At 46.1% G+C, this 27,303-nt stretch overlaps 1 protein-coding gene across 4 annotated transcripts in view; it reads right to left on the reverse strand.

Annotated features, from left to right (window-relative positions):
- Positions 1-204: 204 nt before the first annotated feature.
- Positions 205-27,303, reverse strand: part of SRSF5 (serine and arginine rich splicing factor 5) — a 32,963-nt gene continuing 5,864 nt past the window's right edge. For 3 of the 4 annotated variants that reach the window (XM_078659603.1, XM_078659605.1, XM_078659604.1), the window contains exons 3-8: positions 27,202-27,272; positions 20,415-20,567; positions 20,154-20,223; positions 19,031-19,104; positions 5,821-5,931; positions 205-821 (exon numbers count right to left, since the gene is read on the reverse strand). In XM_078659603.1, the coding sequence (XP_078515729.1) occupies positions 506-821; positions 5,821-5,931; positions 19,031-19,104; positions 20,154-20,223; positions 20,415-20,567; positions 27,202-27,272 (795 nt within the window). In that variant the 3' untranslated portion in view covers positions 205-505. The remainder of the gene's footprint in view (positions 822-5,820; positions 5,932-19,030; positions 19,105-20,153; positions 20,224-20,414; positions 20,568-27,201; positions 27,273-27,303) is intronic. The other variant, XM_078659606.1, reaches the window with a different exon arrangement.

The following is a 27,303-nucleotide window of genomic DNA, read 5'->3' on the forward strand; positions in this document are numbered from 1 at the left end:
ATCAACTCTTAAGAGGTACTGCTCCATCGGAACATCATTTAAAAACAGCTTCACGACAGACTGCTGTAAAGCATAGCTAGAGTCAGCAATAAAACATTTTCCGTAAACTGAGAAAGAATTTACACGGACCAACTTAAAACACTTGCATGTAGATTCCAAAATCCAGTATCTTGATAGACAAAAATTCTCCAAGCCTTAAAGAGGTTATGTCAAGGACAAATTGTGCTGTTGCACATTTAATGCCGAAACTGACTGTAGAAGCATGGATCAGAAAAGGTTTCATGTTAAGTTCAATGCTGTTTTTCTACATTGAACAGGTGAACAGCGACTACATTTAGCAGAGGTGCAAACGCAAAAATTACCAGAAAATGCTTATCAAAAACATTTAATACATAATGATTGGAGGACGACATCTAAAACAGCCAGCCAAACCCCAAATCCCCCCCACCCTCCCAATACACACTTTTACATTGAAGTATGTTACTTAAAAAAAAAAAATCATAGTTCATTTTCCACTCTCAACAGATCTTGATCTAGATCTCTGGCGTTCAACAGAAGGGGATCGGGATGGTGGACGACCTTCTGATGCAGGGGACTTGGACCTACTCATAGATCTTGTTGGCAGTGCATCTTGTGCAGGAGACCTGCTTGCAGAACGAGATTTGCTTCGATTACTCCGGTTGCTGTGGTTACTACGATTACTGCGGTTGCTTCGGCTTCTGCTTCGTGACCTGGAGTAAGATTTACGGCTCCTGGAGCGAGACCTGCTTCGAGATCTGGATGAGGTTCTGCTGCGTGAACGAGATCTGCTCCGGGACCTGCTAAAAAAACAAAAACAAAAAAAAAGTTAAATCACTGCATTTAAGACGACATTTTACCAGCTGTTACAGAGGTTATAACTAAAAACAGGGTCAAACAGCGTACCACAGCAGCATATATCTAGCAAATCAAATACAAGTGCTAGTAGTAATATCTTGGCAAGTTATGTTATGTTAAATCTGCTTCTATAGCGCATGGCTACCCCAGCGACGGGGCGTCCCAGCGCTTGTGAACATACCAGAGAGCACTACAGCACAGCAGCAAAGAAAAGTTAGATCAAAGAAAACAACCAAGTTTTAATCTGTTTGCGAAATAGCAAATGGCTAGAGGTAGACCGGACTCCTAACGGGATAGAGTTCCAGAGTCAGACACCTAATGGAACGGCCACCAGCTCTTATCCTTCGAAACTTGATTGTACGGGCAAGAAACAGGTCCGCTGAACGGAGGGCGCGCGTAGGGACGTAGAGGGAACATAGTTCCTGCAAAATCTGGGGGCCTACACCGTGCATGATTTTGTGTGTTAAACATAGGGTTTTAAACTGGATGCGTTGCTTGATCGGCAACCAGTGAAGACGACGGAAATGGGAGGTATGACAGGTTTTTGGAAGTGCACACAGAATGCAAGCAGCAGCATTCTGGGTTCTCTGTAACCTATTAATCACTGTCAGATTAGACCCAAGAAAAAGAGCGTTACAGTAGTCTAGGTGGGATAAGACTAGAGCCTGGATTATGATCTGCCGAGTATGTGGCTCAAAGAAACACAGAATGGGCTTAAGAGAGCGTAAGCGGCCAAAACAGGTACCAGCCACTCTTGGCCAGAGTTTCCATCGAGAGTGTGTTGTCCCGCATCACGCACAAGTTTTTAACAGTCTCCTTAGGGGTGGGGGTAGGTCCTAGTGTTGGGGGCCACCAGTGTTTATCCCATTTCTGTGATTCCTTGTCTAAGAGGAGTATCTCAGGTTTAGAAGAATTTAACTGAAGATGGTTTTGCGATAACCAGTTTGCGATAGCAGTAATATCTTCCTGGAATTTAGTCTGGTCAGCCACAGTGTTTTTAGAAAAGGTAAAGAGGAGTTGTGTATCGTCCGCATATGATATTAGTTTAATTTTGCGTTCCCGGGCAAAACTGGCCAGGGGGCGGACGTACACATTGAACAATGTGGCGCTGAGCGCAGAGCCCTGCGGGACCCCACATTCCAGGGGGTGCCTGCTGGATGAGTACGGCGGGGCGTGTACCTGGAATGAGCGATCTGATAGAAATGACGCAAACCAGTCCAGGGCACGCTCCCTGACTCCGATCTCCCACAGTCTCTCGAGCAGGATCCTGTGGGAGACCGTGTCAAAGGCCGCACTCTGATCCCGCAAGACCAGGGCGGATGTTTCACCCTGGTCTTGCACCTCCCTCAGATGTTCCGTAAAGGCCAGTAGAGCAGACTCCGTGCTATGGTTAGCACGGAATCCGTTTTGACTCATCCAGGATACCATTTGACTCCAAATAGGAGTTCAAGATAGAGTTCACATGGGCCTCCATCACCTTAGTAAGATAAGGGAGCAGGGAGATAGGCCTAAAGCTATCTGATCTGGCAGGATCCAGAGGTTTTTTTTTTAGAAGAGGAACAACTTCAGCATGTTTCCAAGATATAGGAATGACGGCTGACTGAAGCGAGTTATTAATTAAAGCTTGCCCCTCCCGCAAGATGGTATCCTGAAAAGTTCTGAACAGTTCAGGTTTAACGGGATCTTCCGGGGAACCAGACTTCACCTTTTTCGTCAGGAGTTCCATCTCTCTCTGCTCAATAGATGGAAAGAATTGCAGTGAGTAGATGGGATCGTTAGGACATGTGATGCAACTAGAGTTCACATTAGATTCATTCCGGTTCAAGGAGTTGTAGATTCCTTTGACTTGGTTATTAAAGAAACATGCTAGCTCTTCACAGTGTGGATCAGACACCATCAAGTTGCTAGAACCTTCTCGGGCCTTAGTCAGGTCTTTTACTAAAGAGAAAATGGTTTTGGGGCGATTAGTGCTGGAATTAATAAGATCAGTATAGTATTTGGCTTTAGAGGTTTTTATAAGTTTATGATAAGCTTTTGTAGCTGTTCTAAAATTAATTTTTGCCAGGTGGTCATAAGATCGCCTCCAGAGGCGCTCCAGGAGCTTGCATTGCGTTTTTTTCATTGCTAGCACCTCGGAGTACCACGATGGCACGGCACACGTTTAGGCCTTGACCAGATCATCGGGATTAAGTGATCAAGTGAGTCTTTTAACCACTTCCTGTAAGCTATATCGGCCTCCTCCACGTTGGTAGACCAAATAGGACGGGTGGTTTTAAGTCTGTCTTCAAACTTGATGTTGTCCAGTTTATTCCAGGGGCGCTTCCATAACCTGGGGGGGAGGCTTTTCCCTAGAACCAATAGGAATCTTAATTGAGATATGAACTGGAAAGTGATCCGTCCAACTGAGAGGACTAGGGAGGGAAACAGATTTCCTGGATGTTTGAGAACACCGGATCTAATAAGTGGCCAGCCTGATGCGACGGCCCGATGACTAGCTGATTAAGCTGGCAGGCCTCCAAATCTCCTAAAAACTTCAGTATGGTCGGAGAATCGCAGCACTCAAGATGAAGGTTAAGGTCGGCCAATATACTGAAGTTTGCCGATTGTAGGGCCAGTACAGAAATGGTCGAAATCAGTGACTCCTGAAAAGCGCCAGCTGACCCTGGGGGGCGATATATCAGAAGCCCCGTGAGGGTAAAAGTGTCGGAGATCCGAATCCTAAATATCGCACTTTCACAACTAGTAATGCTTATAGCACTAAGGGTACAAGAGTAATCACTTCTAAAAATCACTGCTATGCCACCCCCTCTACCCTCGGGTCTATTCTGTGAGCATAACAGATAACCTGGGGGGAGAGCCAGGGCAGAGATGGCCAGAGTGTCATCATTTAGCCAGGTTTCAGTCAAAAATAGAAGGTCGAGGGAATGATCCGAGATGAACTCCCAAATATCTTCATGGTGCTTTACTAGTGATCTATAGTTTAGACTCACTACATTTAAATTTGTAGAGGTCTGGGACCCTGAGGCAGCTAACACTGGTAGCAGACTGTATTCTGTGGTCTTAAGGCCGCATTGATTACATGGTGCACAGGGAGAGGCCGGGTGCCACCGACGAGCCGTGCAAACGGCTTGTCTCCCAATGGGAATCAGCTCCTCACGGGCATATGGGGCCATTCGGAAACCTAGGGCCAGGGATCTGGGCGACTAGCGACGGACGGGCGCAGACGGGCTCGCCTTTGGCGACCCGCTACCCGCGGGAGATTGTGGGTCTGCCTAAAAAGGCACCGGTCCCGCCTCTGGCGGAAGTGTTACGCCCTCGGGGGCCGGGCCAAAGGTCGAGGACGCCCTCCACGCAAGCGGCACAAGCCGTGGTGGACCGGGGCGGCGACCTGATAGAGAGCGAGAAAGGTTTCACACAGGTAGGCTTTGCACAAATTGAAAATAACGAAGTTTTAGTTTTAAAAACAGAGACAATTCAGTACGTCAACAATTTTTAAAATGCAAAACAGAGCGCTGCTGCGGCGCCTAGCATCTCAGGCGCATCCTTTGATCTTTAACAACTTTAGTCTTCGTCTAGTCTACTCCATTTCATCTAGGCCTAAAGCAACATAAGAACCACAGAGTAGCTTGCATGAATGCTGGATTCTAAACTTGCTGTGAAAACATAAGATCAGGACATATTACCGTCAGCCCCCTTTATGGGTACCCAGGTTGGAACGTATTTGTGGATATGTTTGCGATTATGCAGAGAGAACATATGGCCAATTTTTTATTCAACACAGCATTCAAGCCACTGCTGAATTGGGAACACCACAAAGGTTTCAGGCCACAGCCTACAGTGTTAAGGTGCTCCAAATTAGTTTTTCCTAAAAACCCAGATGAAAGCAACAAGTAGTCCGTTACAGAGGAAGCAGTAACTTTCCCTGTAAACGCCCGACTAGGATAGCCCCTAAAATTAGTCAGTAAAACAGATCTATGAAGTACATACATTTAGGAGCAGATTAAAATTGCAGAGTTGAGGACATTCTTTTTTAGGTCACACATACACAAACTTACATAACTAACACATTTAAAATCGCCCTTAAGAATGAATGGCGTGTTTCTATACCAAAATCATACTTTTGTGCATCCAGGTACACAAACCTCACACTACATGTATGACACTTGATAACCTAGGAGTGCCATTCTCCTCCAACCACACATTTATCGGAAAATTTTACAAACCTATAATAGCCGAACAATTTTTCACAACTAAATACAAAACTCCTAACTGGGTAAAGGCTACCGGAGCGGCACACGTTCGGCACTGGGCATTGGCTTGTAATCATAATTAAAGCGGTTTTTACTCAAATTGTGCAGATAAATACAGACAGAAAACATTTAGTTTCAAAGTGGATAGAAAGGATATTGGGTTGCTTTTTGAATGATTCTATATACTGTCAGACATGACTGCCAGGACAAAAGCTATGTGGATATCCAATTAAACCGGGAGCCTTAATCATAATAAATCATGGGTGTTTCCCCTGAAATCGTAGCTGAAGCACTTTTAAGCTTTCAAAATAATTTTGCAAGCTGGAGGCAATACTTATATATTTTAGTTAAAACCAATTCCACAACTCGAGCACTGAACATTTGACAGCAATACTATGTAAAATCAAGGAAAGTGATAAGGGAGTACCTCAATCAGGAGCAAGACCAGAACCTCTATGCACTGACCTGCCTACAAAACGAGTTGCATGCAGCTGTGCAGAATATTTTCGAATCATCCAGTGATGTAACACCAGCAAGATCACTGTTGGAATGTTTGTGCTGATGTGAATGACAATTGGCCATACAACTGTATATAATTCCATAAAGTGCTGGCTTAAGGAACATCTGGATGGACTTCTTGATCATTGTAATTATTCAACTATGGTAAAACAAAATCATCAATTAGCGAACGCACCTGTTCCTTTTGTTTCCTTCAATCAATTTGATCTTTCTTCCATTTATTTCTTTCCCAGACAGCTTCTCAATTGCATTTTTCAAGTCACTGTAAGATGCAAACTCAACAACCCTAGAAATAAAAGTTTCAAATTATCTTTACAAGCAAAAAATGGCATAACTTACATACATGCAACATACAGCTGACTACCCGATTACCACCTTCTACAACAATATTATGAATGAGTAAGTTAAAGCCATCCAGAGATTACCCCTCATCACCATTCCAACAGTGGCAGCGAGTTCGGTCTCCATGACCCTGGTGTAGACAGACTGATGTAAATTAGGATCTTTAATTAAGCAGGATGAGCTGACCAGGGCAGACTAGTTGTAGCCCACCATTTTTTAAGGTCTGGCTAGATAGGGGACCGGTCGTCAAACCACACATTAATGTAAGAGGTGATCCTAGAAACACAGAGAAATGCGGCTGCTTCACCGAGATGTTGATTTACCTTTTCTTTTTCCCCAAAGCTTTATAGATCGCGAATTGGACCCGAAAACGGGTATCGGAGCGCTTTACATAAACCCCAGTTGCACTATATGAGAACATTAATTTTTGTAAACAGAAGTTCCGCGCTTCCATTGAAAGACTAACATTGCAATTTTCCCCTTGTGGTGTCCAAATGAAAACATTGAGTAAAGTTGGAGTGAGTATTCCTGATTCCACGTTTTGTTTCTCGCCGACTGCAACGAGCGAGCAAGAGACGCCCGAAAAAACCACTGCATCTAAATTAACTGTGCCTGCCCCAGCTCCGTTAACGGCCAGCACAGCTTATCAACGAGCCCCTTGTTAGGGGACCAACATAATATAACGTGTATTTGTAAAGCACACGTTCCGGGCATCTTGGCGCTGAACAGAGGTTTGTTGTTACCCAACTCAATGGTTCTCATTTTATCGACCTCAGATGGATGAAAGGCTGAGTGGATCTGCCGGGATTTGAACCTGCGACCATGAGGTCGAACACAGGCCCCTGCAGTAGATGCATTAGTCCACTGAGCCACCAAACCCGGCTGCGGCTCAGCTTTGCCTGGTTTTGCCCATTTACTTTGGAGACACAACTACCCTGGGCAAAGCGCTGCGCTCGCGTAGTTTGTGATACTTGGCCAATTGCACAGCGCAAACACGTGTAGCGTTCGCGATCAGCAACATCAAGTGGCCGATCGAGAGCGTGGAAAATAAACCTCCTGTCGAGATTCTCAACGCGGGGAGGTCAGATTTCTCATTGCGAGTGGTCAAGTATGCTTGCGACCACTCGCGATGAGAAACTATTAGTCCACTTTGAGAAAGCTGCTGCTCGAGGAAAAATCTACTCGAGCGGCAGAAAACTACAGCTCGCACTATGCAAGATGCAGTTTTCAATGATTGCAGTGCGGACAAGCATCCGGCACTGTGCAATCATTGAAAACGGTATCTTGCACAGTGCCAACAGGGTACTACGCAGTTCATGTAGTGCTATGCGTCGCTCACGTAGTGTACTTCACGTAGCGCTACTTCGTGAACTACGCCCAGGGTTAGACACAACCGTTGAGCCATTGAACTGATTTATCCAGCGCAGGCCACAGGCAAACTACAGTTAGTCGGCTCGTGCAAGTACAGGTGCACGCAGCCTCTGCTGGTTTCGGGGGGGGGGGGGGGGGGGAGCACTTCACTCTGGGCTGAGCACCGCGGGCGCTCCCCCACCCCCTTTGAAGCCTCCGCCTAAAGCCTGAGGCTATTCGCAACAGAAACTGTCCTGCTTTGCCTTGTACTACCTGTTGCCTGCCACCGGATACGTGGGGACTACATTACCCAGCCTGCCCTGCACTTTAGTGCGCCCGGACACCAGTATCATCGGGGCGCTTTAAAATTGGCTGCGGGCTCCCATGCCAGTTAGTGACTGAAGGAGGCAGGGTTGGGCCACTTTTCTTGGCCCCCTCAGCAGAGATTCTACCCTGGAGCTGCTTGGGTTTTATTGACGTGATACATGATCCTGTTATTGCTTGTTCTAGCAGTAATAGTGGCTGATTGACTGTTGAGGGGAGCTCCATTTACCTGTAATTATTGTCTGCCACAGGTGCCTGCAAATCGCCGCCACCGCAAGGGGGAACACAAGTCCCAGCAGTCCTAGCGGCGCGCACGCCGCCCACGTCGATTACAAGCACCAGGAGGCACTCAAAAGGGCTGCGCGGGTGCTCAATTTACCTGCAATTGCTGTCTGCCACAGGTGCCTGCAAATCACCCCCCCCCCCGCGAGTCATTTCTGGGGTAATCCTGGTCACGAGTGGGTAGCCGGCCGGGGGACCACAAGTCCCAGCAGTGGGCACCCCACCCACATCGATTCCAAGCACCAGGAGGCGCTCAAATGGGCCGCTGGGCTCACACTGCGCGGGCGTGCCCGGGCCAAGGGCGGACCAGTCTGCGCCCGTCAAAGACTGTGCTGCCCCCCCGAGGTCTACATCAAAGGAAGGTACTGTGGCCGGTTCCTTATTATACATTATCTTTTGAACAATCTTGTAAACGGCAGAGAGCCCCAGTTTAATATATATCTGTTCAGTGATAAAATACAAAGATGAGCAAACGGAAGGGGAAAGGTGTGCAGCCAGCCGGGACTATCACGGGGACTCTCATTCAACTCTTGATTAGAGCCACCTCTGTACTTGAACATGAGATTGTGAGGGTGGAACGGTGTATCACTGGAACCTTTAGTTAATAAAAGATCTTCACTAGGGGGATACGGCCGCCATAAGATTTGAGGATTGTGGACCCAGCATCAACCTAGCGAGTGAAATAGCCCATGATCCAGTCCCCGGTATAACCACTGGCTCAATACCCTGCACCAGAGTTAGAGTCAATCTGTACTACCCAAAGACCATCCATCAGGGCATCAAGACTGACTAAAACTTCAAGCCCGGAAATAATTCCTGACCCAGTCGTGAAGAGAAGAGGGTGGAGAGCCTGCAGAGACTTAAACCTGCAAAACTTGCTAAGCAGTCAAAAAAAAAAAAAAAGTGGTGGGTGGGAGATGTTACAACTAAAAGCCTTAAATCCTGTGGATTTCTCAAATATCGATACACCCCCCCCCCCCCCAAACAGCTTGCCTACCCCAAGATGAAGCCTCATGGCAGAGGCTGGAAAACCCTGATGTTTACCATGCTAAATCCAATTATTTTGAGACTGGCCCACATTGAAGACAAGTTAAATGGTTTCGAATCAGAATCTAAATCAAATTTCCGTATTACAGAGGCTTTACTAATTAAAAATAGGTCTTTACCACTACTGGGCAGGGAAAAATGCTGTTAAGACAAGGAAGCGCAGGCGCCAATAGGAAAAATCTGACTGAGGCATAAAAAGGACTGGCATCCAGATCCTGCATCTTCTACTGGCAGCCGCCCCTGTGGTGGTGGTACTGGGAAAAGTGCCATTACTGAGGGAGGGCCAGGCAGAAACTACAGCCCAATTAATGACTTCATCTATGCATTGGGTGGACCAAAAGCTGAGAAGGGGGGGCGGGAGCTTGGGACAGGGCTATATAAAGTCATCTGATTATGGCCAGGAGTTACTTGGATAGGGCCCACAAGGAAGGAAAAGGGGGAGCCGGGGGGGAAAGACTGCATGGTCCTAATTTTAACAATGGTTTAACTGTAAAAAAAAAAATATTGGATATTCTGGGTACTGACCTGGATACAAATCCCAACAAGATCATAGTGCTACCTTTAGGCTTTTTATACAGGCCATTCCCACTAAAATTATCAGGGACCACTCAATCATGCTTGATGTCTGGGAGACAGACCTGGGCGGCCCCAAGAGGTTCACCCATGGTATATAATCTAAGCTGTGAAAATAGATGTGCCCCTCTTTGATTTAGAAGCATGTGATTGATTACAGCCAGTACAACCGGGTTAACCTCATAAAAGCATGAGCAAACCTCCAATAGTCTCATCCATCGGAGACAGTGTACTGGTAGTACCATTAAATCCAATACAGAGTAGAGGGACCCCATCCCTTTCAGCCTTTACTGAGATTGCTCACAGGGGTTTCAAATTGTGGGATCCAAAGAAGACCCTAGTAATATATTGGGAAATGATCCAATACAGTGAGATAAATATCAGCCAAATACACAGCAAAATCAGGATTGTCTAACCCCCCCCCCCCCGTGAACATCAGGGGAGGCCGAAAGTTGTGTAACCCCCTATCGTGGAGGGAATTGATTACCATTGTACTATAAGCACTAACATTAAAAATGGGAATCCTAAAACAGGCTACATTAATTCCAGTTGCCCCCCCCCCCTGATCGTAGGGAAAACCTTTACTGAATCAAAACATTAAGAGTTTTTATAATTAATTTTTTAGGAAAATCAGATCTTTATCATAAACTTTTATATTATTTGACAATTCAAGGAGCACCGAAATTTTATTTATTTTATTTTGAAAGTTTTATACAGCGCGAACAAGATCTTTGCAGATATCAGAGCGCTTTACAAGTAAAAATACAAAGTAAAAATACAAAGTAATAAAGCGTATATACAAAGTAATATATGAGGTAGTTAGGTACAAGGTGCTAGTTACATAGGTAGGTCAAAGGACATGAGGTAGGTCACAGGTGTGGTAGTGTCGGTACACTGTATAGACAAACAATTGCGTCAATAGTATAAAGTGCAATAACAAGGAGCATATACTTGCTTAAGCGTGTTTAGAATATTTAGAGTTTAAAGGTGGGCAAAGTTGAGGTGGGTGTGTGCAGGATGTATAGTCCCACAGGTGCGACAGTAGAAGGGAAGTAAGGATCGTTGAGGTGGAGAGGGTAAAGTGTGCAAAGTCAGCCAGGTGCGTCAACAATATAACAATCTACATAAATCAACCAGGTGCATCAAACATTATAACAAAATACAAAGAGTGAGCATATACAATTAAGTAATTCGATAATACGGGTGGTACAATAGGCCAAGGTCGGGCAGGACTTACAGAGCAGATTCATGAGTGATACGGAATAATAGGTCATGTGTATTTTGCCATGAGGATCGCTTTAACTTCTTTCTTAAAGATTGTGTTGGAGGAGATGAGCCTGGTTTCAGGAGGGAGTGAGTTCCAGATCCTGGGTGCCATTCCTGAAAAGGAGCGTTTATAAGTTTTTTCCTTCCGAAATCTTCGAGGTTTCAGCAAAAGATTGTTTGTGCTTCTAGTAGTTCAGGAGCCACCCGAAATTGTCAGCTTTTGAGTGAGGTAGGCGGGTGAATTCAGGTGCACAGCCTTGTGTGTCATGCATGCGATTTTCAGTTGAATTCTGGCTTCAAAAGGTAGCCAGTTCAGTGATTTAAAGTCCGGGGAGATATGCGAGTGTTTTTTTGAGCCTGTGACGAGTCTCGCTGCGGCGTTAAGGGACGCTCTTAGGGGTGCCGTTGTAGTTGGGGGGAGCCCGCAGAGGGCGGTGCTACCGTATTCTATGTGCGGGATGACTATAGATTGTACTGCAGTTTGGAAGTCTTTGGCAGGAAGGAAGGGTTTTAGTTCTCAGGGTATTGATTTGGAAGTTCGCTCCTTTGGTTGCCTTGCTGATGTGCTGCTGCATGTTGAGATTGGTGTCAAGTGTTATGCCTAAAGATTTTGCTGAGTCTACTACGATGGGCTGTACATTTAGAGCCGTTAATTGCTTAAGCCATGTTTGAGCCGTAACTCGGTCTTCAGAGCATTGAGTTTGAGGTGATTCTCAGCAAGCCAGGATTGGGTGTTTCTGATCATGGTGTTCAGCAGCATGATGTCCTTGGGAGATTGTATTTTGAGATAAAGTTGGGTGTCGTCGGCATACATGTGAAAGTGCACATTAGATGCCTGTAGCAACGTAGTGAGAGGTTCCATAACTAGGTTGAACAGTGTTGGGGAGAGGGAGGATCCTTGAGGGACGCCTAGCGATACAGGTACCGGAGAGGACAGCAGGTTGTTGCTTTTGATTCTTTGTGTCCGGTTGTGTAGAAATGAGGTGAACCACTTTAGAACAGTCCCAGATATGCCCATTCTTGTGTTTAACAGTTCGAGTAAGTTCTCATGTTTAACTATCGAATGCTGAGGAGAGATCCAGAAGGATGAGGAGGCAGGTATCGTTTTGGTCTAGGATTTGGAGGGCATCGTCCACTATGTGAGTCATGGCAGTTTCGGTACTGTGCCCTGCTCGGAAGCCTGACTGATGAGCGTTTAGGAGATCAAACTTATCTATGTGTTTAGTCAGTTGTAGTTGTACGCATTTTTCCAACAGTTTAGCGAGAGTGGGAATGTTTGTAATAGGGCGGTAATTGTTTAGATCAGTGGGGTCTGCTGTTGGTTTTTTTTTGTAGCGGTGTGACTTGCCCTACTTTGAGGGCGTTGGGGATGGATCCTTGTTGAAGAGAGCTATTGATAATCTTAGACCAGAGTGGGAGAAGCCAAGGGGAAAAGTCTTTTACAGCGTTAGCAGGAAGGGGGTCAGAGAGGTGATTGGAAGGTTTCAAGGCGCTGAGCAGTCTGCCAATTTCTTCTACGGAGTAAGTGTCAAAGGATGACCAAGTAGCATTGTTCTTTGGTTGAGGCACTGCTGTGTGTCGGGGGTTGGAGTACAGGATAGCGTCATTGAGGAGATCGCTTCTTATTCTCTCAGTTTTTTGGATAAAGAAGGCAGAGAAGTCTTCGCAGGAAGGAGTAACGTCCATGGAGCTGATTGTCTGGGGTTGCTCTTTGGATTGTGTTCTGACTAACAAACAGTTTTCTTGGACGGTTTTTAGCTTGGGCGAGCTGGAGGCTGAAGAAGTCTTTTTGAGCGTTTTATTTTCCTGAAGTAGGCGTTTCTCTGTTTCTTTAGACTTTTTAGGTGCACTGCAGAAGGGGCTGACCTCCAGGTGCGCTCTGCCATTCGCATCGCCAGTCTATCCTCATTGAGGCTTCCGTCATACCAAGGGTTGGAAGTCTTCTTGGACGAGACTCTTTTCAGTTGCATGGGCGCCACCTCATCGATTATTGTGGACATAGTATTGAGATAGTAGTCAGTCAGAAGTTGAACGTCTGTATCGCCGGGAGGGGGAAGTAGACGATTGCAGCTGTTGGGTGGTAGGGAGTTTGGGTTGAGTTTCTTCAAGTCTCTTTTCCACACTTTGTGCTTAGGGGGTTGAACTGAGTTAAGTCTGGTTTTTTCCTTGATGAGGAAGGAGACAATATGGTGATCTGACCAGTCACAAGGTTGGATTGACTCCAGTTGAATAGCGCCCTCTTTGGAGATGATAAGGTCAAGGGTAGAACCTCTCTTATGGGTCGGGCTATTGCATATTTGGTTGAGATCAAGTGCGTTGAGAAAGCTTTTGAGGCTGTTTACCACTGTGTCACTGCTGTCATTCCAGTGGAGATTGTAGTCGCCAAGGAAAATTTGGGTGTGCTGCCGTCCTGAGTTGGCTGTAATTGTATCCATGAGTTGTTGGACGAAGGAGAGATTGTCCCCAGGTGGGTGGTATATAATGTGTAGTGAGCATACCGGTTTGCTTTCGCTGATGATATCAAGGCAGAGGTATTCACAGGAAGTAAGAGAGGAGACGGCCACTTTGGAGACTGAGAGGTTGCTTCTGTAGATGCAGGCAATTCCACCGCCTATCTTTTTGTCCCTGTCAAGTCTAATGATACAGTAGTTGGAAGGGACTAGGATATCCAGTATAGGTGTAGAGGAATCAGACAGCCATGTTTCAGTCAGAATGGCTAGGTCCAGTTCCAGGGACATGATGAGGTCGGCGACCTCCGTGGAATGTCTTTGGGCCGATCTGCAGTTGAAAAGTATGCATTTAAGGCTAGGGGTGCAAAGGGTGGAGGATGATTCCGTAACGAGGGGTACATTAGTGAGGTTGTTGGGGACAGCGCCTCTGTTATCCTTTTGGTGCCTGAGGTGGTTAGATATAATCGTTGGGATGGACATGTTGGTAGCTAGTGGCTTTTGGGGAGCCGGGTCGTAAGAGTGGAGAAGGGGGTGTACGTCATGGTCAGAGATTGTGTTGGTAGTGCGTCTGGGGCGATTGCAAGAGGGGGTAGAAGTCCAATGTGAGGAAAGATGTGTGATGAGGCGAGTAGGAGGTGTGGAGGAAGTGTTGTTAGGTGTAGAAGAGGGAGGAGTATTGCGCTTGGTAGTAATGAGATTGCAATTGTTATTGCGATTGTTGGTATTGCGAGAGGGGATGGAGGTCCGGTGTGTGGAGTGTTGTGTGGTAGGGCGAGTAGGAGGTGAGGGGGACGTGGTGTTAGGTGTGGTAAGGGTGGTGATGGGGGGGTGGGGGGTGTCTGATGGGGTGTGTGAAGAGCAACTCTTTAATGGAGTGTAATTCTTCTTTCAATTGGAGGAGGGTGGACATAATGTCCAAGGTGATGATGGGCGCGGTGTTGGGGGGGGGGGGGGGGTACTGGCGCTGAACCGGCGAATACGTTGACAGGGGGCAGTCCGGGTGGAGAGGCGGAGCTGATGAGGGTGTTGGGGCGTTAGCGAGAGGATAGGTGTTATTGGGAAGCGCATCCGTGCTAGGGGGGGGAAGGGAATAAGGGGGCGATGTGAAGGCTGGCTGTTGTGGGGGAGGAGGTGGGATATTGAGGAGTGAGCGAGGGGGGTGGGAGGTTGAAGGAGGGATGCAGGCTAGGCGTGGCGGGAGTGCTAAGTGTGGGGGGGGGGGGGGCGGAAGTCGGAGAGTCATGTTGTGTGGGGTGCCATTGGGGGAGGAGGGGTGCTCTGAGAAAAAATGTGCGGGGGAAGGTACGGGAGTGCAAAGTGTGGAGGGGGAGACAGGAGGATGAGCGGAGGTAGGAAGGTTAGTAGGGGGGCTGGGAAAGCAAGTGGTGTGTGGAGGGACCAGGTCTATGTCTATGTATGAGGGGCGGGGAGGGGTAGCTGAGACGGGCAGGTGATTGACTGTGGAGCAGGGTGTGAAGGTGAGGTGCGTGTCTTCTTGCTGCTGAACTGGGTTAGGAGAGTTAAGGGTGGGAGCTGTGACGTTAGGGGAGGTAGGACAGGGGGTGATATGCGTGTAAGTCCGAGGATTGGAAAGGTGCTCTTTGAGAGAGGGGAACATGTTGTCAAGTAGTTCCAGGTTCCTGTCTGTCGCTTGAATTAAGACAATCCCGTTGTTGTATATAGTGATGGTGGTTCTGCCTGGGAGGAGTTGGGACGATGTGATGGAGAGTGTTAGGCCATGTGCGGATTTCCTGGTGGTGGAGACGGTGAATAGGGTGAGGAACACTTTTTTCCATTGCGCTCTGCGTGTGGTGTGGAAAATGATGTCGGTGTTCAAGGGTCCATTGACCGATGAGAAGTAGGTGTCGGCAAAGGGTGTTTCTGGGTGGGACCTAAGGAAGTCGTGTTTAAAGCGTTTAGTAGCTTTTTTGGTGAGCACGGGAGGGTAGTTTATTTTATATGTGTGTTTGCCGCTGAGCTCCATGTTGGTATGGTGGCAGTATAGCGCAGGGGTGGGTGAACACTAGTGATATGCCGGAGCAAGATGCCCATGCAAACACAACAGGTTATCTGGATCAGAGATGGCACTAGCGGGCAGAAAATACACTAGTGAAACGACAAGCATATGTGAGGTAGCAGTCGATGCATTACATGAAAGAGAGGTAAGTGAATACAGGTAATGCAGTGCGGGTTGCAGAATTGTGTAAAGTGGTAGTGCAGAGTACAATTGGAGGAATAGTTCTGAAAACTATAGACCTAAAATACATGCGGTAGCATAACAGGGGAGATTGTGCAGAGTCCAATTGGGGAATAGTTATGTTTACAGGTAAACCTATAAATAATATATAATGAGTATAATACTTGTAAAGCAGAATGCAGATGCAGGCGGTCTGTTACATGACAGATAGGTGTGCATCAGAGTACAATAGATCACAGATCCGTAGTTCAGAGTACAGTAGTGGTAGTAGTTGGGCTTAGCCTAAAAGGTGAGTTCTTGATGCACCCCAGATAGTGAAATAAATTGATAGCCCAGCAACAATGACTAGTCCAAGATGGTGATCCGAGAGAGAGACTGTACCAAAATGGCCGCCACATAGGGGGAAAAGAGACCTTAGTCCTCTTTTTATTTTCATGCTTTGTGAGCAGGGAGAGCAGTTTCGTTTTCACACTGTGAGGGAGACTCTCATCCCAAGGGAACCTCATGGGCACAGTAGGTGATTTATAGCCTTAGTTTTTTTGTTTTTCAGACCCCCGCCATTTTGTGCAATACAGTTTTAGGGATGAGAACCGGGAAAATGCACATAAATACCTTTTGTTATTAGAGTCTGTGTCCGCTGGGACCGCTGCACGCTAATGTGCCTCTCCAGTGTCTGCATCTGATTACCAAGCCGGCGTCCCCAGCTCCTCTCAGCCCTCTAGTCCGCTGGGGTTCCTTTACTGCGGAGCGGGCGTGAGATGTCGTGGCCTCGTCCCTGTGTGCGACCGGCGTCTTCTGGGTGGGGGGGGGGGTCGCTGCTTCACCTCGTGTGTGGAGGCGGGGTCCGGTGTTTGTCCTGGTGCCAGCTATCCCGCGGTGCTCCGCTGCTGCGAGTGTTGACCGTTGTTCCCGAGTAGCGGGCAGCATCTGCATTTGATGGGGGGGGGGGGGTCCGGTGCTCGATCCGCTTTGGTCCCGGAGCTGCTGGGGTGATCTGTTGATTACTGGTCCCAGAGCTTCCACTGCGCTGCGAAGGGGGTGTCTGGAGACCTCAGCCGGGGTGTCTGGAGTCCTCTGCTGCGTGGTGCGAGCGGGGACAATCCTCAGAGCCGACTCAGCAGGCTCCTCGGGGCTTCAGCTGCGCTGCGATGGGGTGTCTGGAGGCACGGGTCCCGTGGCAGGTTGCGGGGGCTCCGCAGTCGTCAATCCCCGATGGGGAGTGCAGTCTCAACAGGCTCCCAGTTCCTCAGGGTCTGGCCACCTTCATCAGGTCAGACTGTCTCGGTGGGTGCGCGAGGGCTTGAATCCAGTGGCGGCTCGGCCGGCTCCCACAGCTTCTGGCTCCAACCTCCGTGAGAGGACCCCATGGGCAATAAAGTTACTTGCCAATCCAATTACTTTTGCTCCAGTTACTTTTCTGCTTCACGTTCCGGCGATCTGGTGTGTGCTAACAGGGATAAAGCCCAGTATGGGATCCCCAGCACCAGGAGTTCTTCACGGGAGCTCCTGCCAGGCAGCCATCTTGCCAGCCGGATTAGAAAAGGACTTCTATCGTTTTGTGAAGGGAATTGTAGGGTCTTATGTTTTAATTTGGATGGGGATTTTAATTGTGTTACATGTGATATTGAAGCTGGCGAGCCATGTGTGTACTGTGACTATTCTGGTGACAAGATCCCACATTTTAAACACGATAGATATGGGGAAGCCATCAATAATGTATACATAAATAGGATTTAATAATTTTAGAACCAATAACTTCAGAAGGGGACGAAAATATGCATACCTTTATGGGAACAAGATTATAGACCACGTCATATCATCCAATGGCAATGATTTGGTCAATGAAGTTTTTAATAAATATCAGTATGTTTAGTGACCTTGCTTGCTACTCCCCTTACGTATTTTGTGCTTATTGTTTCTCGACCTTACAAGTAACTGTGTTGCCATGCTCTAATAACTGTGTAACCTTTGTAACGATGTAACCTATAACTATGACCTGATAATCTTGTAAAGCGCTCCGCTACCTCAGAGTCTAGCCAACGCTATATAAAACCTTTAAAATAAATAAAAGGTCAACATAGCACAAATACGTAAGGGGAGAAGCAAGCAAGGAGAGACATTCAGGGGAGGGGGGTAGGAGCAGGGGAAGTAGACAGATAAGGAAGGTAGAAAGAGGAGGGGAAGTTGAGACAGCATGGAAAGAGGAGGGGAAGGGCAATGGGGACACAAATCGGGAGAGTCAAAGCAACGTCCAAAGTCCAGTAAGCTATGATCCCAGGGGAAGTGGATCACTTCCCTATCTGTTGAGAGAGGCTCCCTTTACGCAGTGGACTCTCTCAGAGGGGTCTCAGACTCCAAGGCCTACATACTGGATCCTACCCCAAGAGAGGGAGTGCTTTGGCAATACCTCAGCTGTGAGTGGCTCCCTTGGCACAGTGGACTCAGCGGGTTCGCTGAGACTCCAGAGTATAAATATTGGATCTTTCCCCAACAAGGGGAGAAGGACTGCTTAGTCAAAGGGCACTAATGACAGGGGGCTAGGCAGAGTAGCAGGCATGGGGAGAGATTCAGGGGAGAGGGGATAAGAGCTAGGGAAGTAGACAGAGAAATAGTACTGAATGGGAACAGGATTAATTAATGTTTTAAATATCGCTGGCTAGACCCTAAGCAATCAGAGCGCTTTACATCTTCAAATAGAGTTGTACATAGTGGAACACTGTCGCTATTTATATATAGAGAACACACTGCTTCTTAATTTGAGAGCCCATAGAGTGGGGCTGAACGCAGAGGAAATCTTGTGGGCTCTGGGTCTAGCCTTCCTGGGGGTAAATGCGAACAATTTTTATTTACTTAGCAGATTTCTATATCGCATAGTAACAAAAGGTGCAGTTGCACTTTACATGTTAACAATGAATGACCAGGTCTTACACAAACACAATTGACGATTGGTTTAAGTAATAAGTACGACAGAGTACGAACATGAATACTTTCAGGGTAGAAGAGTATGGCCAGGAGAAGAATTAACTAAACGATACAAGAAATGGTGTACATAGTAGACAATAATAACTGCTCCTGCTGATCAGCCGGATGGGGCGAGGCTTTAACAATCCTCCACTTATCAGGGATATTGTCAAAAACGTTGCTCAAAAAGAAGTTGATAGAGTAATGGTGAGGACCTCGAAATGAAGGCACTGCAGGAGTTCAGAGCTCATTTAGTCTGGTAAACATTTGAGTTTACGATATAAGGTGCAATCAAATGTCAAACTGATTCCCAGAGTATAAAATAAAGGCACGGAACTCTTAACAGGGCACAGCTCAAATGCCTTGCATGGATTTCCTCCTGCTATTCTGCCACGAGTGTAAAGACAGATCAATAACTAACTCTGTAGACATTAAAGGCAGAACTGTGTATATAAAAAGGCAAAACAGTAATACTAGACAATAGAAACAAGTGTACGGAGATATCCCACAGTGTGTGAAAAACAAATCAAGTAAAACAGATGTGGTAGATCCATTGCAGGCATTTAACAAGCTAGTGAAAACAGCAAGCTTACCCTTCATTTAACTTGGGTCTGTGTGCATCAGCAAAGGTAACTTCACCAGCTTGCCTCATGAAATCCTTCAGATCCTAACAAGAATTGTAGCAAGCACAGGAAAATGTAATTAGGTACTGGAAATAAATACGAGGAACGAAGGATACTCAAGTTTATCAGGCTAGACCCCTTTTTGCTTTACTTAAGTCAATAATAGAATAAATGATATATAACTAAACTGAGGCACAACATCTACTTGTAAAATGTTAATATTTAGTAATTACGGTTACAAAAAAAAAAATCTATATTTAACTGTTTTGCACAACTGAACTTAAAAAGTAAAGCAATAAGACTCTAAAATACTAATTAGTTTGTGCCTCACAGATTAAAATATGTTTTACTTTACCTTATTTATATTTCCCTAGGCTAGTCAAGCAGCAAACTGCATTAAGCACTTGGAGATAGTTTCGATACATGCCCGACTGGCTCTTCGCCACCCAAGTGTTGATCACTACCCAAAGATGGCCTTTATTCACACGACCCTCCCCTTTTGAGGACTACGGATGATGGCGAACATTTTCTACTTCAGAAGTTACCAAGGGCCACTTTACTGCGATCAGGATTCCAACGACCACCCAATTTCGTATCTTTCGACATGTATTCAGAAGCTTTACAGAAGGAACAGCTTTCAACTTAAGATTCAGACCTCTTTATCAACTCTCAGGGGGCCGCTGCAACCTGGCACTTCACAAGTGCTCCGATATTGTCAAGACCATCAACGATCTAGGAGTGGCCAAATAACACGGTAGGAGCTGACTGGCAAATTCAACAGGGCCAACCAATAGTGACCAAGACAGAGCGATTAGGATAACCCACAGGCAGTCCTCGTCACGAGGCCAACGACACACAGAAAGGCTGGCAAATAAAGGGTTTAATATTTGGTTAAAATTGATAATAAACAATCAGAAAAAAAATCCCTTCCCAAACATTTTATACATTCGTTTTTTTAAATTTCAAAATCGCCACCCATCATTTAAAACTAAGTGACAGTTATCAAACTAAAATTTTAATTCAAGTTATTTTATCTTTGTAGTTAACGGATTTACATTTACAAGAAGCTTAAAATAAACAAGCTTAAACAAACCTGCCAGCTCACTCTTGAAGATAGGTTTTCTACTATAAGGCGATTTTCAGTCCTTACAGGTGGAGCAGATCTAAAGGATAGAAACCATGTAATCAACATTTGAAAATAACCTGTTACTTGGATGGTAGCACGTGGAAGAGGAGAAGCGCTGAGGAGGCACAATTAAATAACAGCAAATGCACAGGGGAAAAAACTCGAGGCAGTATAGGCGTCGGGTCCATATGTGGAATAAACCTGGTCAAAGTCGGCTACAACACTCACCTCCTATCACCACCACGCGGACGACGACTGCTACTGCTAAAACGGTCATTGTATCTTCCGCCGCCGCCGCCTCCTCCTCCACCTCCTCGTCCACCTCTCATGCCACCGCCGCCACCGCCCCTGGAGCGAGCTCTGGCATGTTCAATTGTAACTCTGCAATAAAGGGTAAACAAGGTTTCACTCGGCTTGAAGGACTTCAAATGGCACAGGACCCCGGTGGAGTAAACTACTACTTCGCAAAGCGAGATGCTACCAACTCAACCATTACAACTTTTTTTAAAGTGGGCCCAAGAGGTAATGCATTATATTTTCAGAGTGTACTACACTGGTTCTGGGACTAAAGTTACGTGACCCTCTCTGCTATATCCTCCACTGAGTCACTTGAATGCTATGCAACAAAATCAGCCCCGGCACCAAGAGCCTTGAAGGTGCCAGCCTTATATGCTACAAAAACCAAGGCACAATATTTACCCAAATGTACTTACGAAAAGCAATATATTTAAAGATTACTTTGCAACCGGCCTGAGTTACTAGCTTCAAGGGGGTTTGGTTTCTACAAATCATCAGTTTTTCAGAAAATGTGACGACTGAGTGCCAATTCCCGCAGGCCTTTCAAGAGGTAAGTCCAGCAATGATAGACGCTACTCTTGATCACCTTGCTATAGGTGCAAAGAACAAATCTTGCTATATTTGCAAATAAGACCACAAGCAACCCCATAAAAATGGTGGGCTTATTACAATGAAGTGGCGGAGCGTGTCGTCAGCCTCCTTGGCTGAACGCCACTTCCGAATGCAGAGCTGCACCATATTTACAAGAATACGGTGCAGCCCTGCGTTGGTGCTAAATTTAGCAGCCTATCGCCAACACAGGCAGCCTTGCACTTTAGGGTGTGCGTTGAGGGGAAGATCTTTAAATGCCCTTCTGTAACTTCTATGTGTGCTGCTTTATGCAGCACACAAGTTGCAAAATTGCATTTTCTTTAAGTGTGTTATGTGCACACACATAGGCAATATGCTGTTTCTATGGGTGCTGCACAGGGCAGACACATGGAAACCGCAAAAACAAGTAGAAATAACCAATTTCTCCTCGTTTCGCCTGCTAAAGACCAAGTTTTCCCTGGTCTTAATTTTAGCACTGCCTCCCATTTACGATGCCTTTGTAACTAGGAGGCAGCGTCAAAATCAATGGGTGTAGCTGTGGAACGTCCACCACAACACCCATTGCTCTCCCCTTCCATGCTTAACAGTGTGAAAGGGAGCCTTATTCACAAGCGTTAAGCCATGTTACGTGGCTTAACACCTTGTAAATAAGGAGAGGCCCCTATCGACATCACTGAAAAGTGGTGCTCTGGTGCCTATAGGGGCTTGTAAATATGCCCCCCCCCCCATTCCCGAAAAATTTTTGGGAGGCATTTCCTCCTACAACTTCACACGAGTGCACGTGTCACAGAAGCACACATACTATCAGAATTAGGAATTCTACTTTTGCCAAACACAACCAATAAAATTAAATGGATTTGCTGATTCTAACGGGGTGGTGTGATTACATAAGAATGGTGGCATTTCAGATCAGATAATTACCACTATGAAAACATACTTCACTTTTACATTAAAAAATACCGGAAATAGTTTTGAATGGCAAAACCCCTGTTGTCGGTACAAATGCCAAAGCCCTGATAACTACAAGCAAACAAGCATTTGCAATAGGTCTTGCATTACGGATTACGGGTAGTTTGCAACGTCAATAGCTCATAATTTCAGTAGTGTGAGACCTAGTGAATTTCAAATGCTTGTGTGAGCCAGGAACCAGCATTGTATTTCTCGGTGCAGTACCACAAGCTGCTCCGAGAGGTCCCTAGTGAGCAAGGCACCAGCACTGCATGTCTAGATGCAGTACTGCAAGCTGCTCCAAGAGGTACCCAGTGAGCAGCTGCTGCTACATTCGAAAGTCACATGTAAAGCGTCTCGCTGCTGCAGGGAGGTATGTATAGCCATCATTTTGTTAGTTTCACCTTCTGTAGCTAGGTGGTGAAGGACGATATTAATTACTGGTCCCAAAATTTCGATAACGGACTCAGCAATGCTCAGCCTAAACAAATCAACTCAATCGTCTACTCCTAATTATGTCATTTCACTTCAAGGCTTTGGTAAGTGGGCCAGGAGTTTCGGATTGTGGCTAAACCGGTTTTGTTTAAATAATTTCACCACCTTACGAGCGACGCATGCCCATACGCACATAAGGTAAGACAAACTGAGATTTCGATAACAGGTGGGTAAAGCCTCTAACATTTTTAATGAGACCTACAAATGAGGTTACAAATGAAGACAAGACTGTACTAATGAGGGGCTAACAGGCCGATTAACCAATCAGAAGCTAGCATTTACGAAGGACAATGACAAGCCAATGACCAATATGGCCGGGCTTTTAAGTACATACTCCAATACAGCATGGCTCGCAGCGCATGAGCAGACTCTAGGCTCGACCTGAAAACAGGTAATCGAGCCTAGTTAGTCAACATCTACGACAACACACAGAAAGGTTTCATAATCTGTGCTGGGAACATGAAGATTACCATTAGCTACTTAGCACAGGAAATTGAATAAAGCACTTCTCCCGGTGCAAACAGCCAGAGAAACCAATATGCACAAGGCAAGAGCACATAAATGCCGGGTACCCACACACCGATTTATTTATTTTATTTTGAAAGTTTTATATAGCGCGAACAAGATCTTTGCAGATATCAGAGCGCTTTACAAGGGCATGGGGATAAAAAATACAAAGTAATAAAGCGTATATACAGAGTAATATCTGAGGTAGTTAGGTACAAGGTGCTAGTTACATAGGTGGGACAAAGGACATGAGGTAGGTCACAGGTGAGGTAGTGTCGGTACACAGTGTATAGACAAACAATTGCGTCAATAGTATAAAGTGCAATAATAAGGAGCATATACTTGCTTAAGCGTGTTTAGAATATTTAGAGTTTAAAGGTGGGCACAGTTGAGGTAGGTGTGAGCAGGGTGTATAGTCCCACAGGTGCGAGAGTATTAGGGGAGTAAGGAACGTTGAGATGGAGAGGGTAAAGTGTGCAAAGTCAACCAGGTGCGTCAATATTATAACAATATACATAATCAACCAGGTGCATCAAACATTATAACAAAATACAAAGAGTGAGCGTATACAGTTAAGTAATTCGATAACACGGGTGGTACAGTAGAACAGGGTCGGGCAGGATTTACAGGGCAGATTCATGAGTGATACGGAGCAATAGATCATGTGTATTTTGCCATGAGGATCGCTTTAACTTCCCTCTTAAAGATTGTTTCGGAGGAGATGAGCCTTGTTTCCGGAGGGAGTGAGTTCCAGATCCTGGGTGCCATTCCTGAAAAGGAGCGTTTATAAGTTTTTTCCTTCCGAAATCTTCGAGGTTTCAGCAAAAGATTGTTTGTGCTTCTAGTAGTTCGGGAGCCACCCGAAATTGTCAGCTTTTGAGTGAGATAGGCGGGTGAATTCAGGTGCACAGCCTTGTGTGTCATGCATGCGATTTTCAGTTGTATTCTGGCTTCAAAAGGTAGCCATTTCAGTGATTTAAAGTCCGGGGAGATATGCGAGTGTTTTTTTGAGCCAGTGACGAGTCTCGCTGCGGCGTTAAGGGACGCTCTTAGGGGTGCCGTTGTAGTTAGGGGGAGCTCGCAGAGGGCGGTGCTACCGTAATCTATGTGCGGGATGACTATAGATTGTACTGCAGTTTGGAAGTCTTTGGCAGGAAGGAAGGGTTTAAGTTTTCTCAGGGTATTGATTTGGAAGTTCGCTCCTTTGGTTGCCTTGCTGATGTGCTGCTGCATGTTGAGATTGGTGTCCAGTGTTATGCCTAAAGATTTTGCTGAGTCTACTACGATGGGCTGTACATTTAGAGCCGTTAATTGCTTAAGCCATGTTTGAGCCGTGGATATTTTAGCGGGAGGTGAGATCAGGAGGAACTCGGTCTTCAGAGCATTGAGTTTGAGGTGATTCTCAGCAAGCCAGGATTGGGGGTTTCTGATCGTGGTGTTCAGAAGCATGATGTCCTTGGGAGATTGTATTTTGAGATAAAGTTGGGTGTCGTCGGCATACATGTGAAAGTGCACATTAGATGCTTGTAGCAACGTAGTGAGAGGTTCCATAACTAGGTTGAACAGTGTTGGGGAGAGGGAGGATCCTTGAGGGACGCCTAGCGATACAGGTACCGGAGAGGACAGCAGGTTGTTGCTTTTGATTCTTTGTGTCCGGTTGTGTAGAAATGAGGTGAACCACTTTAGAACAGTCCCAGATATGCCCATTCTTGTGTTTAACAGTTCGAGTAAGTTCTCATGTTTAACTGTATCGAATGCTGAGGAGAGATCCAGAAGGATGAGGAGGCAGGTATCGTTTTGGTCTAGGATTTGGAGGGCATCGTCCACTATGTGAGTCATGGCAGTTTCGGTACTGTGCCCTGCTCGGAAGCCTGACTGATGAGCGTTTAGGAGATCAAACTTATCTGTGTTTAGTCAGTTGTAGTTGTACGCATTTTTCCAACAGTTTAGCGAGAGTGGGAATGTTTGTAATAGGGTGGTAATTGTTTAGATCAGTGGGTCTGCTGTTGGTTTTTTCAGTAGCGGAGTGACTTGCCCTACTTTGAGGGCGTTGGGGATGGATCCTTGTTGAAGAGAGCTATTGATAATCTTTGACCAGAGTGGGAGAAGCCAAGGGGAAAAGTCTTTTACAGCGTTAGCAGGAAGGGGGTCAGAGAGGTGATTGGAAGGTTTCAAGGTGTTGAGCAGTCTGCCAATTTCTTCTTCGGAGTAGGTGTCAAAGGCTGACCAAGTAGCATTGTTCTTTGGTTGAGGCACTGCTGTGTGTCGGGGGTTGGAGTACAGGATAGCGTCATTGAGGAGATCGCTTCTTATTCTCTCAGTTTTTTGGATAAAGAAGGCAGAGAAGTCTTCGCAGGAAGGAGTATCGCCCATGGAGCTGGGTGTCTGGGGTTGCTCTTTGGATTGTGTTCTGACTAACTCAAACAGTTTTTTTGGACGGTTTTTAGCTTGGGCGAGTTGGAGGCTGAAGAAGTTTCTTTTTGAGCGTTTTATTTTCCTGAAGTAGGCGTTTCTCTGTATCTTTAGACTTTAGGTGCACTGCAGAAGGGGCTGATCTCCAGGTGCGCTCTGCCATTCGCATGGCCCGTCTATCCTCATTGAGGCTACCGTCATACCATGGGTTGGAAGTCTTCTTGGACGAGACTCTTTTCAGTTGCATGGGCGCCGCCTCATTGATTATTGTGGACATAGTATTGAGATAGTAGTCAGTCAGAAGTTGAACGTCTGAAACGCCGGGAGGGGGAAGTAGGCGATTGCAGCTGTTAGGCGGTAGGGAGTTTGGATTGAGTTTCTTCAAGTCTCTTTTCCACACTTTGTGCTTAGGGGGTTGAACTGAGTTAAGTCTGATTTTTTCCTTGATGAGGAAGGAGACAATGTAGTGATCTGACCAGTCACAAGGTTGGATTGACTCCAGTTGGATAGCGCCCTCTTTGGAGATGATAAGGTCAAGGGTTGAACCTCTCTTATGGGTCGGGTTATTGCATATTTGGTTGAGATCAAGTGCGTTGAGAAAGCTTTTGAGGCTGTTTACCACTGTGTCACTGCTGTCATTCCAGTGGAGATTGTAGTCGCCAAGGAAAATTTGGGTGTGCTGCCGTCCTGAGTTGGCTGATATTGTATCCATGAGTTGTTGGACGAAGGAGAGATTGTCCCCAGGTGGGTGGTATATAATGTGTAGTGAGCATACCGGTTTGCTTTCGCTGATGATATCGAGGCAGAGGTATTCACAGGAAGTAAGAGAGGGTACGGCCACTTTGGAGACTGAGAGGTTGCTTCTGTAGATGCAGGCAATTCCACCGCCTGTCTTTATGGCCCTGTCAAGTCTAATGATACAGTAGTTGGGAGGGACTAGGATATCCAGTATAGGTGTAGAGGAATCAGACAGCCACGTTTCAGTCAGAATGGCTAGGTCCAGTTCCAGGGACATGATGAGGTCGGCGACCTCCGTGGAATGTCTTTGGGCCGATCTGCAGTTGAGAAGTATGCATTTAAGGCTAGGGGTGCAAAGAGCGCACACTACCTACGGACACAGGTAGAAGGGTGGATGAACACTGTCTACATTCAAGTAGAATTAAAACAAAGTTTAGGTTATGTGTGGGAGGAGAGTACCACAGCCTTCGAAATTGACCACCATGAGAATCCATAGATTAGGCAAATACTTCACTCCAACAACCCATCCTGGTTGCCTTTAACTACCCTTAATGTGCATGCTACAACGGGCATTCAAAAAAGAGCCTATTTGGTATAATACAGCGAGGCAGCACAATTTAGTGCCCTCATCTTTCCACTACAAGACATGGGCTGCCATACAATCGCCATGTAGACTGAACTACAGAGTTACCAAGCCATCAAATTTACAAATGCTTGATATTGGGAGAAGCAAACAGACTCCGAATGCACGAGTGTAATTGTCAAATGAAAATCCTGAACTAAAACCAGTTTCTGCGCTATAGTGGTGCAAGAACTAAACTCCACAAAGCACAGCTGGACAGATCGACTTCTTGGTGCTCCAATCACAAAGCCGAAAATGCATATTAGCAGACGTCCTTGTATAAAGCTCCAAAAGATTTTGGCATGAGTGCACCAAGAGCATTCATATCTATACGGTGACCTGCAGATTAAGTTTTCAACACATTGAAATACGGAACGGGTAAGCCGTATATCGAACTTCACTTACCTCTCACTGCAGAGTTCTTTTCCATCCAGTTCATAGACGGCATCATCTGCATCTCTAGGATCATCAAATTCCTAACAAACCAAAAGGCAATAAAGAGTGAAC

Source organism: Lissotriton helveticus, chromosome 9 (genome assembly GCF_964261635.1).
Source record: "Lissotriton helveticus chromosome 9, aLisHel1.1, whole genome shotgun sequence".
NCBI classification, from domain to species: Eukaryota; Metazoa; Chordata; class Amphibia; order Caudata; family Salamandridae; genus Lissotriton; species Lissotriton helveticus.